The sequence below is a fragment of the Cibotium barometz genome, chromosome 41 (genome assembly GCF_041138505.1).
Source record: "Cibotium barometz isolate CiBa-2024 chromosome 41, ASM4113850v1, whole genome shotgun sequence".
Classification (NCBI taxonomy): Eukaryota; Viridiplantae; Streptophyta; class Polypodiopsida; order Cyatheales; family Cibotiaceae; genus Cibotium; species Cibotium barometz.
Window position 1 is genome coordinate 33,745,949 of NC_141086.1, and position 16,283 is coordinate 33,762,231.

General features: G+C 37.6%; 1 protein-coding gene across 1 annotated transcript; it reads right to left on the reverse strand.

Annotated features, from left to right (window-relative positions):
* Positions 1 to 13,597: 13,597 nt before the first annotated feature.
* LOC147614895 (putative calcium-binding protein CML28) lies at positions 13,598 to 14,472 on the reverse strand. Its single transcript, XM_086779801.1, has one exon. It carries the CDS (start codon positions 14,347 to 14,349, stop codon positions 13,630 to 13,632), a length of 720 nt encoding a protein of 239 aa, XP_086635927.1. The 5' UTR covers positions 14,350 to 14,472; the 3' UTR covers positions 13,598 to 13,629.
* Between the last annotated feature and the right edge of the window lie 1,811 nt (positions 14,473 to 16,283).

The following is a 16,283-nucleotide window of genomic DNA, read 5'->3' on the forward strand; positions in this document are numbered from 1 at the left end:
AAGTCTCACTTTGCTTGCACTTTTTCTCGCCTGGTCTTGTAGCACCACCTCATTTGAAAATTTACAAAAGTTTATTCAAATGCTCAAGCCCTCCAATCTTGCCACCCAGTAACATTTGGTAGTCACATCTTATGACTAGCACATAACGCTACATATTGAGTGCAGAAAGTAGCACTACTTTTGCAGTAAAAAAAGGGGCTACTTCTACATCCAAAGGTGGTAGTCACCAAATTGTCTTGGATGATGGATGAGGAGGAAAAATATCTGCATAATTTAAAGAACCTTTCTTTACATTTGATATAAAAGCTAAACCAAAGTTTGAGTGGGAATCTAGTTTTGTGCATTGGATTCCCATTTTAAACATTATTATTTGTCTTTGCATTTTACATCTTCTTAATGCTCTCTCACATGACCCTAGCTCTAAGATATCTAGATGATGTTAGCCTTGTTAACCTAATCATGTAAGTGCACAAATTTCTTTGTTGAGGCTTACTACTACTAGCCACATGAGGGACTACTTTGCTAAGGCGAGGTGGTAAGGCCCAAGGAAACCACTAAACACCTAAGGGACTACTCTGTTGAGGTAGGATGGTAAGGACTAAGGAGATCCATTGGATTTTCCCATTCCTTCCTCTTCTAACTATCACCTAGAAGAGCTAGGACTAGATTTGAATGTAGGATACCAACACTAAGACTCCACTTACCCTACTCCTATGATTTTATTTCTCTCATTATTGCTCCTACATACTCTAATTGACGGCTTGTCAATCCCCTTTTGGAACAAGTATTCAAGGCTAAGAGAAATGAGTGATCAAAATTAGATTAAAATTGTGTAGACTTGCTAGCCTCTTGCTTCTGAATTTGGCAAATAATAATATGGAAGATATGGGGTGCATGTATTTTTCATAGAGTGGGGAGGAGTGTAGAGGGCAACATTACATTGTGGAGAGCATAATGTAATGTTACCTCTTGCTTCTAAATTTGGTAAATAATAATATGGACATTGTGAAGAGCACATTGTGTGTAAAGTGTGTAATGCTAAGTACGATGTAAGATGTGTGATGTGCCAATGTGCGACATACAAAGTGCAACATGCAATGTATGATAAGTAAGGTACAAGGTGCAAGGTGTCACATGTGGAGTATAATGTGTGTAGAGTGTAACATATATAGTACAACATGCAAAGTGTATCATACAAACAACATGCATAGTGTAACATATAGAGTACAACGTGTAGAGTACAATGTGTGGACTTCAACATTCAAATCCACATCCATTTACATCACATTCACATCTTATCACATCCACTCACATCTGTTCACATCTTATCACATCCACTCACATCCTATGACATCGCATTCACATCTTATTCACATCATAATCACATTTAGTAGCTTTTTCTACTTCGATACCGATGATGGGACTTTTTCTAAATTTCTACCAATTGCTTGGCCTAGACTAAGGTACTTTTTCTCGACGGATATTTTCATATTCTTTCTCAAATTTCTTAAGTGAAATATATTCAATATTCTTCTTTTGGGTAAAAGATTCATGGGATTTACAAATATCAATTCTACCCATATTTTCCAATAAAATTAATAATGCTCAAAATTTCACTTTTGATAAATACTCATAATTTGAATTATGCTAAAAATTTCTCTTTTTTCGTTTAATTTCTTGGATCTCAAATATCATGTGAATTCCTCTTTTTGCATTTAATGATTGAATTCTAAATGTCATGGGAATTCCTCTTTTATCATAAAATAAATTTATCTAAAATTTCTCTTTTCTTTAATAAAAATATCCATTATTTCAAATATGCCAAGAATTCCACTTTTACTATTTAAATGATTGAATTCCAATTGTCATGGGAATTCCTCTTTTATCATTTAAATTTTCTCATGCATAAAATAAATTTATCTAAAATTTCTCTTTAAATTAAATATTCATTATTTTAATATACCAAAATTTCTCTTTTTCCATTTAATTACGTGGATCTCCATTATCATGGAAATTCCTCTTTTTGCATAAATACCAAAAATTTCTCCTTTTTAAAAAAATTAATTATTTATGCATAAATACTAAAAAATAGTTTCCCATGAATTTGATGAAAATCATTCTTTTAGCATAGGATGTCCAATCCTAGAATATGGTAGGAAGTCCTCTTTTCACATTATGCATAAAAATGAGCTATGTATTAATTTCTAAAATTTTTGCCATAGCTTTGCTGCTATTACTGATAATTTTTTATATATTTCTAGAAAGAATAAGACTTTGTCATACAATTATTATAGAATACTATCCTTAGACTTAAATCCAATATATGGAATTAAATCATAAGTTTACCATAATTTCATTAGCATAAAAACATAAAAAAGCCATTTTCTTAACCTCTAGCTTAACAAGCTTAGAGATTGATTTTGAATTAAGAATTTATCAATGAGAAGCATTCATTTGCTAAAGAAATAGTCATAGAAATGACTATTCTTTTGGGGGGAGAGAGATATATATAAAAAGCATCCTAATTAAGCATAAAAACTAACTTTTTTTGATTAATCATTAGAATTCTTATAGAAAGCTTGATTTGCATTGAAAACAATTAATTTGAAACTTCTCAAGCTTGAGAGGGGTTGAGAAGTGAAATCTTTTGAGAATATTAATGAAAACCATGAAATTACTTCTTACCTCTTGATTTGGCTTGCTTCTTTATCTTAGAAGGAAGCCCCCAACCAATCAATTAGTTTAGTATGTTGATAAGAAAGCTCCAAGGATTGTTGAAGAGAGAGAGAAGCTCCAATCTCTCCAAAAGTAGAGAATTTTTAAGGGATAATAGAAAATATCATTATTTTAATGTAATACTAGCATGATATAGTTCACATATTTTTTTACAAAAGACTAAGGATCTATTTATAGGTGAGGTAGGCCACTAACCAAGTGTCCAACTCGGTTCTAGAGTTTTCCAGGTTCAGTTTGACTCAATTTGGATAAGATTTGAACCAATTTAGCTCCCTTTTTGATTTGGTTTGATCCACGAGAGAGAAGAGATAAAAATATCACAATTTTTTAAATTAAAAACTCATCCACATGTGTGAATTAGGCACCTACCTCAATCTTGAGTCTCCCCCTCCTTACCAAGGTGTCAAAAATTCATCATTTCTCCAAAATATCTCATTTTTTTTGTAATATCTCTTAATTTTTAACTAATAAACCTTGTACTTAGTCAACTCTTTATCTTATGTGAGTATTTACTCATTTTTGGATATTTTATTTTTTTTCTTTAGATTTATCTCATCCCAACACTTGGATTAATCCTATTGGCCCCATAGGAACCTTAATTGGACCATAATCTTATTTTTTTTAAAAATCTAGACCCTTAGGCTAAGGTCCCTTATATCATTTTTAATTGATTCCTAATACACATTGGAAAGTTCATTTTAAACTTCTGTTTCAAGGGAAACTATTTTAGACACTAGAAGGATTTTTATATCCAAAGATATCTCAATTTTGGATTATCTCTCTCTAGACATTTTCTCTCTCTAGGCCAAAACAAGGTAAAACAAGATCTTTCTTCTATTTCAGAGAGGGGAATAATTACAAGAACAGAAGGGGAGGTTCTTACTTCTTTTACCTTAAAAGCTGGAGGGAGGAATCTTACAAAATAGCTTAATTTAGTAGAAGTTCATGATTATGGTTAAACTTATGATTTAAATTCATAGTTTAGATTTAAGCTTAAGAATAGATCTTCTATCATAATTGCATTACAATGTTTTATTCTTTTATGAAAAAAATAAAAATTATCAGTAATAGTAGCGAAGCTATGGTAAAATTTTCAGAAAATAATACATATCTTATTTTTATGCATAATGCTAAAAGAGGACTTCCTACCATATTTTAGGATTTGACATCCCATGTAAAAAGAATGATTTTCATCATATTCATGTGAAATAAATTTTTAGTATTTATGCATAAATATTTAATTAAAAGAAAAGAGAAATTTTAGTTAAATTTATTTTATGCATAAAAAAATTTTAAATGATAAAAGAGGAATTTCCATGACATTTGGAATTAAATCATTTAAATACAAAAAGAGGATTTTTTGACATATTTGAAATAATGGATATTTTATTTAATTTAAAAAAAGAGAAATTTTAGATAAATTTATTTTATATATAAGAATTTTTAAATGATAAAAGAGAAATTCCCATGACATTTTGAATTTAATCATTTAAATACAAAAAGAGAAATTTTTGGCATATTTAAAATATTGGATATTTTATTTAATTTTAAAAAAAGAGAAATTTTAGATAAATTTATTTTATGTATAAGAATTTTTAAATGATAAAAAAGGAATTCCCATGACATTTGGAATTCAATCATTTAAATGCAAAAAGGAAAATTTTAAGCATATTCAAAAAATAGATATTTGTATTTAATTAAAAGAAGAATATTTATGGTATTTTAAGTAGAGAAAGGTTTAAATTAAATTTTGGTGACAAAAGAGAAATTTTCACCATAATTTTACTTAAAAAATTAGGGTTAATTAAATTGGTAGAAAGAATATTCTTGGATATTTTATATGGATAAATCACCAAATTGATATTTACCCAAAATTAGATTAATGGAGGAAGAGTATTTTTATTAAAAAATCTGATATTCTCATATAGAATGATTTCTTAATCTATTATGGTTAGGAAGGAATGAAATTCATAAAGTTGGAGTTTTCTTTACAGTTAGAAGTTCAGTAGATGTTTATCTGAAGAAAATCCTTGGAATCAAAGTTAGAAGTAAATCGAATAATTTTGGTTAGACCACGACTGTAAGAATGGTGACCAGGAAATTAATTGCCCATCTCTCGATCTGAATCAAGCAAAAACCTCATGACCAATTCTAATTCTTGACACAAAGAATAGAGTACCTTTGAATTAGCATAGTTTTCCCTTAGCCAAAATCACCAAGAATCTAGTGGAAATTCAATCAAATGATGGATAGGTTACCCTGATGTGAGATCAATGATTCTCATTAAGAAAATCTAGATTAAAGAAAAAGGGTTTTGTGGAACGAATCTCAAACTGGGAATTTTACTTGCATAGAACCTCTGTTTTCTTTATTAAAGGATTGTTTTATGCTAGAATGCTGGAGGAAGTATTTGGTATGTGCTTAACTAAGGAGAGACTCGTTGTTGCAATAGTTGGCGAGGAGTCATCGAGGGATGTTGTTTGCGGCAAAACCTGTCGAGGTCTTGACCAGCCTCGGTATGGTTAAAATTGTGCGCTTTCGGTACGATGGGCGAGGACTGACGAAGCGGTCCCTGAGTGAAGTGCTAGGACAACTAAGTAGGATCCTAGAGGGTTCTGACAAGGTGATGCATGGGCTCATGGTTGCTAGGACACCCATGCGTACGTGGAGGAAGATACGGATGAACTGAAAAGAATGACTTTTGTGAATGGAATTTTGATATTGGATCTCGTTGGTTGACCAGCTGGTCTTCGACGGAGAGTCCAGATGATATATTTTGTAAAACAATGGACTCAATATTTTGGAGGATTAGATCAGTAATACTATGATTTCATTGAAAGATTGTTTTAAAGACAGTCAAATCTGTTAAAATGGCAATTTCATATTGGGTGTGTAAGTGGTATGACTATCTTGAATTTTGCTTGAAACGCCGGCTAGGGGCCTTGGGAACTCTTTTCCTCGGTACTTGGGCAAAACATAACCAAATTTTTATAAAAAAATCCCACCAATACAGTGGTTGGCTAACCCATGGGTCCCAGTTGGGATTAGGCTAGATCGAGGGATTCCTACAATACAAATAGTTACGATTAAGTTACGTTAGTTAGAATAAGTCCTAAGAAGACCATTGTTCTCTGGGGGGGAATCAGCGGTTATGCCTCGCTCAAGGAGGAAAAAATCAATGATTCTATGGACCAAGTGCAAGTCTCTTCCTTGATCTGACCATGTGACTTTCGGGTTTGGTCGGATCAGTTTAGTTAGTTAAGACTTTGACTCGTTAGATCAATTCTCCCATTAGATGATTTTCCTGGTGGAATCGCCTGTGCCTTTCGGGCAAGGAAAGTTTTTTTAGGTTCGATTTTGGAGGAACCGTCAGGTTAGTCTCTTGTCCGGATATCCGTGGGTGAGGCCCCGAGTGTGGATCCCTGCCCCCATGCGAGAGGCTGACGCTACTTCCGCCGCCAACGCCCTCGGAGGGGGCATCACGGAGGGGGCGGGGGTCTCACACAAATGCTACACACAAAAGAGAGGAGATAATAGTAAAAAGAAGAGAGAGAGAGAGAGAGCATGCTAATCATGGGAAATAGGAGAGTTAGTTATAATTACTTTATTCCAAAAAATAAAAGAATAAAGAGGAGTTATTATCATGGATAAAAATGACCACAATGACATGGACTCGCTTCCTTTTTCTTTTTGCATAAATGAAATTACAAGTATATGAAATATAACTACATGGTTTGATAGAAAGAAGGTTCTTTTTTTTTTAATGCCCCATCTAGTTATTCAAACAAAGATTGGTGCAAATTTGGATAGGTATTTTGCATGGCCCTAGTTCCTTCACCCTCCTAAATCATATGTGAATAAAAGCTAAGTGTGTAGTAATTTCATATGGCAATGCTTATGTATGAATGTGTGACTTTAAAATGGTCATGTTTATCCACAAATTTCATGGAAAGGATATATGATATTGTGGATAATCTTGACCATTTTGGCATGGCCTCACTTTTTTTGTCTCTATGTTTTCTTATCATCTAGTTCTTTGAATAAAAAAATGTGTGGATTGCATAAAAATAACCAGTTTTACATGTCCTTTCTCCCTTTGTATTCTTATATAGATAAGATTGGTGGTTAGATAACTTGGGATTAAGAAGCTTAACTATTTGTCATCTAGTTGACTATATCAAAGGAAGTGCATTAATTGATCTCACGATTGTTAAAAAAACTTTCTAAAACTGTATACTATATAAATATTACATGTAAAGATTATGCCTAAAAGTAAAGACTTAACCATTTACATGAAAAGATTATGCCTAAAAGTAAAGTAACCATTTAAGAAAAGATTATTGATGCAAAGATTATGCCTAAAAGTAAAGTAACCATTTAAGAAAAGATTATTGATGCAAAGATTATGCCTAAAAGTAACATTTAAGAAAAAAATAAAAATGTATAATACATAAATATTACATGTAACTTAGATTATGCTAAAAGTACAGTAACCATTTAAGAAAAGATTGTATGCAAAGATTATGCCTAAAAGTAACCACTTAAGAAAGACAAAGTCAAAATACATAGACTTAATTATTTCTAATACAAACAATAGGAAGACCTTCTGTCTCTTTGACAACTTATTTTTAATAACTAGTTTTCCAAATCAAGGGTGGTCCATCTTTATAAATTTGGAATTGAGTTGAGATGATTTGAAGCTTTTATAATAAATAAACTAATTGATCAACATAACTGTTGCCATATATATAGGCAGTGATGTGTGTGAACACACTTAGGACCGTCGGGACACTTTTTCCCTCTTTAGGTGGTTTTTTCCCTCGGCTTGTATATACGCCCATCCTTCTAGGGCTAACTTATCTTTTGTACATTGACACAATCTAACACTTTGTGTTGTGTGCATTCTTGCTTCTTCTTCTCAAAGCTTTGTGTGCTTTCCTCCAACCCTAATTCCAACAATTGGTATCAGAGCAGGCATCGGCTCCCAGGGCTACGCCGCCAGCACCCTCTGACTCACGTTCTCCGATTGAGGTGAGTTTTCACGAGCGCTTCAAGGTCCCTATACTTTGAAAATTAGCCCATAGGGCTGTCCGTTCTCAGAATTTGCATCTGAGGTCGTTTCGGGCTCCGTTTTTGCATTTCAAGTTCTGCACAGGTGTTTTCGTCATTTTCTGCAGAAATTTCGACAGTGCAGTTTTCTGCAAAACAGGCATACGTGTTCTATTGTGGACCATGCTACATAGCACAAGTTGTCTTCTGTTCAGTCTTTGCTTCATTACAGGTAGCTTTTGCATCAGTTTCAGTCAGTGGCCATGGCTGATAACAGCAATCATGATGTATTTCGCATGTTGTCTGCTGAAGACAAACTGGATGGAGACAGCAACTACCCACTTTGGGCATACATGATGCAACATGTTTTGGTTGCAAAAGGAGTGTGGAACATTGTGTAAGGTATGGATGTACGTCCAGGTTCTGTGGATGTAGGATCTATTGAGGATGTTGCAGGTTCTAGCAGCTCTACTATTGCTGCTATTTTACCCACTGCTGAACAAGCTCATTGGGATGGTAAAGATGCGCAGGCTCATGCTTTGATTGTACTTTCTGTCAAACGTAACATCACCCCACATATTCGTTCAGCTAAAACAGCAAAACAGGCTTGGGATATTCTAGCTGGTTTGTATGTAGGTCGTAACGAGGCAAAAATCGCTTACCTGCGTAAAGAGCTAGAATTGAAGACTATGCAGGAAGATGATGACATGAATGTTTTTCTTGCTGAGATTAAAGATCTCAAAGAACAGTTGATTTCTGCAAGTGAGATTATTCCTGATCATTCTCTTGTGCAGACTGTTCTTGATGCTTTACCTAAGATATATCAGACTTTTGCTTCCACATGGAGACTTCTTAATGAGGACAGACCTGATGCTATCAAGTATGATACTTTAGTCAACAAGCTCTTGCAAGAAGCGCAGTCCAGGCAAAACAGGGCCAGGCAGCGTGCAGTTGATCAAGCATTTATGGCTGCCTAGTAGCAGAGAAGAAGTGGTAAGGCAGCCCCTTCCACTGTTTCTTCTCCTATTAGTAGGTCTGCAACTTCTTCTCCTTCCACAGGTAGCAACAATAAGTCTGAGAAGGCTCTTGATAAAGGTAAGAAAAAGACCAGGTGCAACTATTGTAAGGCAAATGATCATGTCATTAAGAATTGCCCTAAGCTAAAGGCTAAAGAGGCAAAGAAGAAAGAATCAAATGCAGCCACAATAGCGGATGCTTCTACAAATGTAGATTCTGTAAATGTTGTGCAGGATACAGAATGGGCGTTTAGCATGTATTGCCAGTATGACCCATCTGTACATGATGCATGTTTGGCAGTTTCTGTTGACTCTCATGTATGGTATTTTGACAGTGGTGCTACAAAGCACATTACCTCGCATCGTGATATGTTCACTTGTCTTGAGGCTGTCTCTAATGGGAATACTGTCACATGTGACAATAATGCTTCTTACCTAGTGAGGCGTTGGTAAAATTATGCTTACTGCTGCAAATGGCAGCACTTTCACACTTTCAGATGCTTTGTATGTGCTAGGGATAAAGAAAAATCTATTGTCTATCTCTGCGCTTGCTAGACTTGGATTTGTAGTCAAATTTGTGGATGACAGATGTACTGTTCATGATTTCTGGTGATACGATTATTGCATCTGGCACCTTATTTCGTGGGCTGTATAGGCTCAATTCTTATGACAAGTGTGTGGAAGATTCAGCAAATGCAGTTTCTGATGAAAAGGCAGTTTCAGATGCAAAACTATGGCATGCTCGTTTTGGTCATCTGAACTTTGCTAGTTTGCTGCGTTTGCAGAAATTTGATATGGTTGCTTCATTGCCCCCTCTTGAGGCACCATTGAAACATGTTTGTGAAGGCTGTATTTTGGGCAAAATGCAGCGTTCTGCATTTCCAAAGGATGGTTCTGTGCGGGCCACTCGCAAATTGCAACTTGTACATAGTGATGTATGTGGGCCTATGCAAACTCCTAAACACTTGTACTTCGTGACTTTCATTGATGATTACTCAAGGCATGCATGGGTATATCCACTGAAGGCAAAGTCCGAAGTGTTTTTGAGCTTCAAAAAGTTTATGCTTATGGTTGAAAATGTATCCAATTGTACTGTGGGCACCCTCCGTTCTGATCGAGGGGGGGAGTACATGTCTAAAGAGTTTGATGCATTTCTGGCTAGTCATGGAATAAAACACCAATGTACAGTGCCGTATACCCCTCAGCAAAATGGTGTTGCTAAGAGGAAAAACAGGTCAGGAGATGGCACGATGTATGGTCAAGAGCCAAGCTTTGCCACATGCGTTTTGGCTTGAGGCTGTCATGTGTGCTGCATATGTACTCAACAGCTAAGGCCTTGCAGTCTATTACTCCATACGAAGCTTGGCATGGCAGGAAGCCTTCTACTGGTCACTTGCGTGTCTTTGGTTGCTTGGCCTATGCTTTAGTGCCTGTGCAACAACGCAGAAAATTGGATGATAAGGCTGTCAAATGCATTTTTGTTGGTTATAGTGCTGAGAGCAAGGGTTACAGATTGTATCATCCACAGTCAAAGCGTATCTTGATTAGTCGAGAAGTTGTTTTTGTGGAAGATGTTGTGCAGCCTTTGTTATCATGTACCAAAGAGACAGCTGTGAGCTCACGGGATGTATTTGATACATTGTTGCCTCAGTTTACAGGTGGGAATTCAAATGTAAGTCCTAATGAGGCAAATATTCAGTTTATGCAGATTTTAAACGACATCATAGATCAGCCTATTTCTGATGCAGATTTACAGGATGTAATTCATGAGGATAGGGCTGAAAATGAGCAGGCTAGAGGTATGCCTAAATGGCTGGTGCAACCTTGCGTGATAGTAAGATTGATGCACCTATGACTAGTCGTACTCGTTCAGGTTTTCAGCATGCCTCTTATACATTAGATTGTTATGCTTTGGCTGTGTCTAGTATGTGTGAAGAGGAAGAACCTCTTTCATTTGATGAGGCACAAAATTCAAAAAATTGGTTGGCTGCAATGCAAAGTGAATATGATGCTATAATGAAGAATGGTACATGGTCTTTGTGTGATTTGCCTATTGGTAAAAAGGCCATTGGATGTAAGTGGGTTTTTAAGTTGAAACGAAAGCCAGATGGCAGTGTTGATCGCTATAAGGCTAGGCTTATTGCAAAGGGTTATGCTCAAGAAAAGGGCATTGATTTTGATGAGACCTTTGCTCCCACTTGTCGTATGACTACCATTCGTAGCGTTTGTGCATTGGCAGTTCACAATGGTTGGAATGTACATCAGCTGGACATAAAGACTGCGTTCTTGAATGGAGATTTGCATGAGGAGGTGTATGTATCGCAGCCTCATGGTTTTGTTCAAAGAGGGCAGGAAAACAAAGTGTGCAGGTTGAAAAAGGCTTTATATGGTTTAAAGCAAGCTCCACGAGCTTGGTATGAAAAGATACATGCATATTTGACTGCACATGGGTTTCAGAATAGTCCAACAGAAAGCAAGTCTTTGTATGTTAAACGTGTGGATGGTGTACATCTAATCATTGCTCTCTATGTCGATGACATGCTGCTCACAGGACCAAATGAGAGTCAAATTGCTGATTTTAAGACTGATTTGAATGCCTCTTTTGAGATGTCAGATTTGGGGCATTTGCATCATTATTTGGGGATACAATTTAAGCAGTGTGATGGAGGTATTGCTTTGTGTCAGACAAAGTATATTGAGACATTGTTGCGGAGATTTAGCCTTGAAGACTGCAAGCCTATTGCTACTCCAATGGAGACAGGTTTGAAGTTGAGTCTTCATGATGCTGGAGATCACTTTGATGTCACACTCTATCATACAGCTGTTGGTTGCCTCATTTATGTATGCATTACGAGGCCGGACATTCAGTTTGCAGTCTCACAGGTGAGCAGGTTTATGCATAGCCCAAGGTCTCAGCATTGGAAGGCAGTTAAACGCATCTTTCGCTACTTGAGTGGCACCATACATCTTGGGTTGTTTTATCCCAAGGGGGGATCGTTGCCGCCAGATTTACATGCTTTTTCGGACTCAGATTGGGATGGTTGCTATGACACAAGAGTGTCCACAACCAAGTGGTTTTTGTTTCATGCTCGGTAGCTCATGCATATCTTGGTTGAGCAAGAAGCAACCTACTGTGGCCACTTCTAGTTGTGAAGCTGAGTACAGGACAGCTTTCACAGCTACGGTTGAGTGTGTGTGGCTCAGACGGCTCATGGCTGATTTGGGTGTTGGATAGGAGTCTGCCACCTTTATCTACACTGACAGTCAGAGCGCATTGGCAGTTGTGAGAAACCCAGTTTTTCATGCTCGCACAAAGCACATTGAGGTGCATTATCACTATGTCAGGGAGAGACTCTCAGCAGGAGAGATCAGCTTGGCCCTATGTACCAACACAGGACAACCTCGCCGATCTTTTCACAAAGGCGCTTCCTCGTGAGAAGTTCGAAGCTTTCCGCAAAGCTTTGGGCTTGCTCCCCTTTGTGGATTGATCTACTTCGGGCATGGCACTCCCCTATACATGAGTGCTAGCTCTCGTTCACACCATCACTCCCCCAGAGGAGATTTGTTGCCATATATATAGGCAGTGATGTGTGTGAACACACTTAGGACCGTCGAGGCACTTTTTCCCTCTTTAGGAGGTTTTTTCCCCCGAATTGTATATACGCCCATCCTTCTAGGGCTAACTTATCTTTTGAACATTGACACAATCTAACACTTTGTGTTGTGTGCATTCTTGCTTCTTCTTCTCAAAGCTTTGTGTGCTTTCCTGCAACCCTAATTCCAACAATAACAACATTTTTTACAAAAAGTTATCCTTTAATTTTAGCTCAAACTTTTTATTAAAAACATCTAGATTTTTTATTAAAAACATATAGATTTTTTTAGCACACCCACAATCCTCATGAGCGATGAAGAATGTGTTTTTCTACATGGAGCAACTAAGTTAATTTAATATTACATTTAAGGTAAAGGGGACAATAGAACAGTGACCACCAAGCACACAATAACATAGTCTACCTTCATTATCTCACTCAAGCTCCAGAACTATACTATTCACACAATAACATAGTCCACCTTCACAAATTCGGGCTACATCCATTAATTAATTAATCGAGCTCTATTAATTAATTAAGGTTCGTCGCTTTTGATCCAGCCAACTATTCGATTTTTTATTTAAAAAATACGACACAGCGTGTCACGGAATCCTCTCTCTCTCTCTCTCTCTCTCTCTCTCTCTCTCTCTCTCACACACACACACACACACACACACACACACATGCGCGGGGCCACACCTCGCTTTTAAAGCCTTCAACGAAGACTCCAAAAACTCTAGAGTCGATGCTCCGAACACTCCGGACATAGTCGATTTTTTTTAAAAAAATAACCCTAAGGTCTAACGTCTAAGCTTTCTATTGTCCCATATCAAAGGTTCCCTCTCTTCAAATAAGCTTTCTATTGTCCCATATCAAAGGTTCCCTCTCTTCAAATAATTAATTAATTGCCAAACAAAATTTGGCACCCATATTCACACTAAAAAATTGTCCAAAAAAAAAAGAATGGTCAAAACCCATTTAAAAAAGGCTAATTTTTACATCCATTAGAACTTTACTATTTACACACTAGTATATATTGTGATTGTTTCACTTATCAAAATTGGTCGAGTGATTTGTGGAGCCATTAATTGCCTCCTGGCACAGCATTACAAGAAGGGTCTCCTAGGAGGATTGCTAACCAAAGGTTGAGTTCAAAGGTGTTGGCATGTAATTATAGAACCGAGAGGCGTTTATAAAAATAAAAAAAACAACATGGGTCACAATGTACAATACGTCTAAATTTTGGTTTCCGAGCCCATCATGCGACAGAACTCACAGAAGTCAATGAAACCGTCGGAGTTGGAGTCCACTGATCTCACAATGCTCTCACAGAAGGCTCGATCTTGGCATTCCGCAAACCCCATGCCCACAAGGATGCGCCGGAGCTCGTCGACGGAGATAAATCCGTCACCGTCTACGTCAAAGACACGGAAAGCATCCTGCAGTCCATGATCAACAACGTTATCACTACCATCTCCGTTACTGTTGCTAACCTTATTCACGCCGGAAGCAGCGTTTTGTGCATCTGGCCTCTCGCAAAGAGCTTCGTATAGAAGCTCGAAGTCCTCGAATCGCAACTGGCCGGCGCCGCCGCCACGGCCAGCGCCATTGCTCGCCGACGCCGACTGCACAATCCACGCGAGGTGCTCTTGGGGCAATCCGTCGAGCAAGCCAAGCTTGTGCAAGTGATGCTGCAGCTCTTCCGCGCTGACAAGGCCGTCTCCGTTGGCGTCGATGAGCTGGAAAGCTCGGCGAAGGAGGTCGTCACGGGGGGGTGATGCAGCGTTCGGAGCGACGACAGGCGATGGCGGGGGTGGCAAGTTGGCAAGCGTGGTGGCAGACGAGGCGGCGACACCGACGACTTGCGTAGCTGAGCTGAGGATGTAGTTGGGCAGGATGGAGCTGAGCAGGGATGGCCATCTCCATACAATTTTGAGCAGGGCGGGCGGCAGCATACTTAACAGAGTAGTGCCTTCTCTCTACTACCTTCTTCTAGTACTGGCTTCTTCCCTGTGCTGCCATTACCGCCTTCAGCACGAGCTTTTATGGCACGGGCTTTACACGGTGGTCAGTCTCCTCGCACCTTCCACTTGACTACACAGCTCCCAATATATTCCTTGCTTTCTTTCTTTACTCTTCGGCATATCCTCCTAACTTTTCTCCACTAAAACCTTTTATTTTTTATTCAACCTTACATCAATCCCTTTTCACTATTTCTCCAAACACGCATTTTAAAATCAATCCGAGGCTTTATATAAAATTGTTCTTGCTAGGAGCTTGACTAATCAAGGGGATTAGAGCTCCCTCAATCCCTTTTCACTATTTCTCCACTGTGACACTCATTTTTAAATGAGATCAAGATGGAATATGGGGCTTCCTATAAAATTGTCCTGCTAGGAGCTTGATTAGTCAAGGGGATTAGAGGGCCCTTTGTTTTTAATTAATACCGAGTGTCTCTAATTGTAAAACTTAGTGTGTCATTGTCATTGTCATTGTCATTGTTGTCAGCCTTTTTTTAAAGTATGTTTTGATCCTCTTCTCATCCAAGTTTTTATCGAACAGCCAATGAGACCGCAACAAGTTTCCAATAAACCTTATCTGAAAAATGACGGGACCACCATCATGCATAAATTACTTAACACATAGAATGGAAGATACATCACCAATCTAGTGGGTATTCTTTGGCACGCCTTCTCTTTTAAAAACCTAAAAACCTAAAATCTAGTGGGTATTCTTTGGCACGCCTTCTCTTTTAAAAACCTAAAAACCTAAAATCTAGTGGGTATTATTTGGCACACCTTCTCTTTCAAAAACCTAAAAAAGAATACCCTTCAAGCACAAGGACATGATTTTGTGGCTCCCACCATGACTAAAATCATTGTTAACACTATTCTCAGTGTATAAAAATCCACTTAATAGCATTTAGAGACTCAACCATGACACAGAACTCTATGCATGGATCTCTTTGACATGGATCCAATTATAGGAAAATAGAGAAAATAGGAACTTGTAAGAAAATAGATTATTCAAACCAAATAAAAAAAGTGAGGCCATGCCAAAATGGTCAAGATTATCCACAATATCATATATCCTTTCCATGAAATTTGTGGATAAACATGACCATTTTAAAGTCACACATTCATACATAAGCATTGCCATATGAAGTTATTATACACTTAGCTTTTATTCACGTATGATTCAGGAGGGTGAAGGAACTAGGGCCATGCAAAAGTCCATATCTAGCCATACACTTACATTTTACTCATATATGATTCAAGAGGGTGAAGGAACTAGGGCCATGCAAAAGTCCATACCTATCCAAATTTGCACCAATCTTGGTTTGAATAACTAGATGAGGCATTAAAAAAAAAGAACCTTCTTTCTATCAAACCATGTAGTTATATTTCATATACTTGTAATTTCATTTATGCAAAAAGAAAAAGGAAGAGGGTCCATGTCATTGTGGTCATTTTTATCCATGATAATAACTCCTCTTTATTCTTTTGTTTTTTGGAATAAAGTAATTATAAATAACTCTCCTATTTCCCATGATTAGCATGCTCTCTCTCTCTCTCTCTCTCTCTCTCTCTCTCTCTCTCTCTCTCTCTCTCTCTCTCTCTCTCTCTCTCTCTCTCCTCCTCTTTTTACTATTATCTCCTCTCTCTTGTGTGTAGCATTTGTGTGAGGCCCCCGCCCCCTCCGTGCGATGCCCCCTCTGAGGGCGTTGGCAGCGGAAGCAGCATCAGCCTCTCACGCAGAGTTGGGATCCACATTCGGGGCCTTGTCCATGGATATCCAGACAAGAGACTAGCCTAGCGGTTCCTCTGAAATCGAACCTGAAAAAACTTTCCTCGCCCGGAAGGCACGGGCGATTCTACCAAGAAAATCA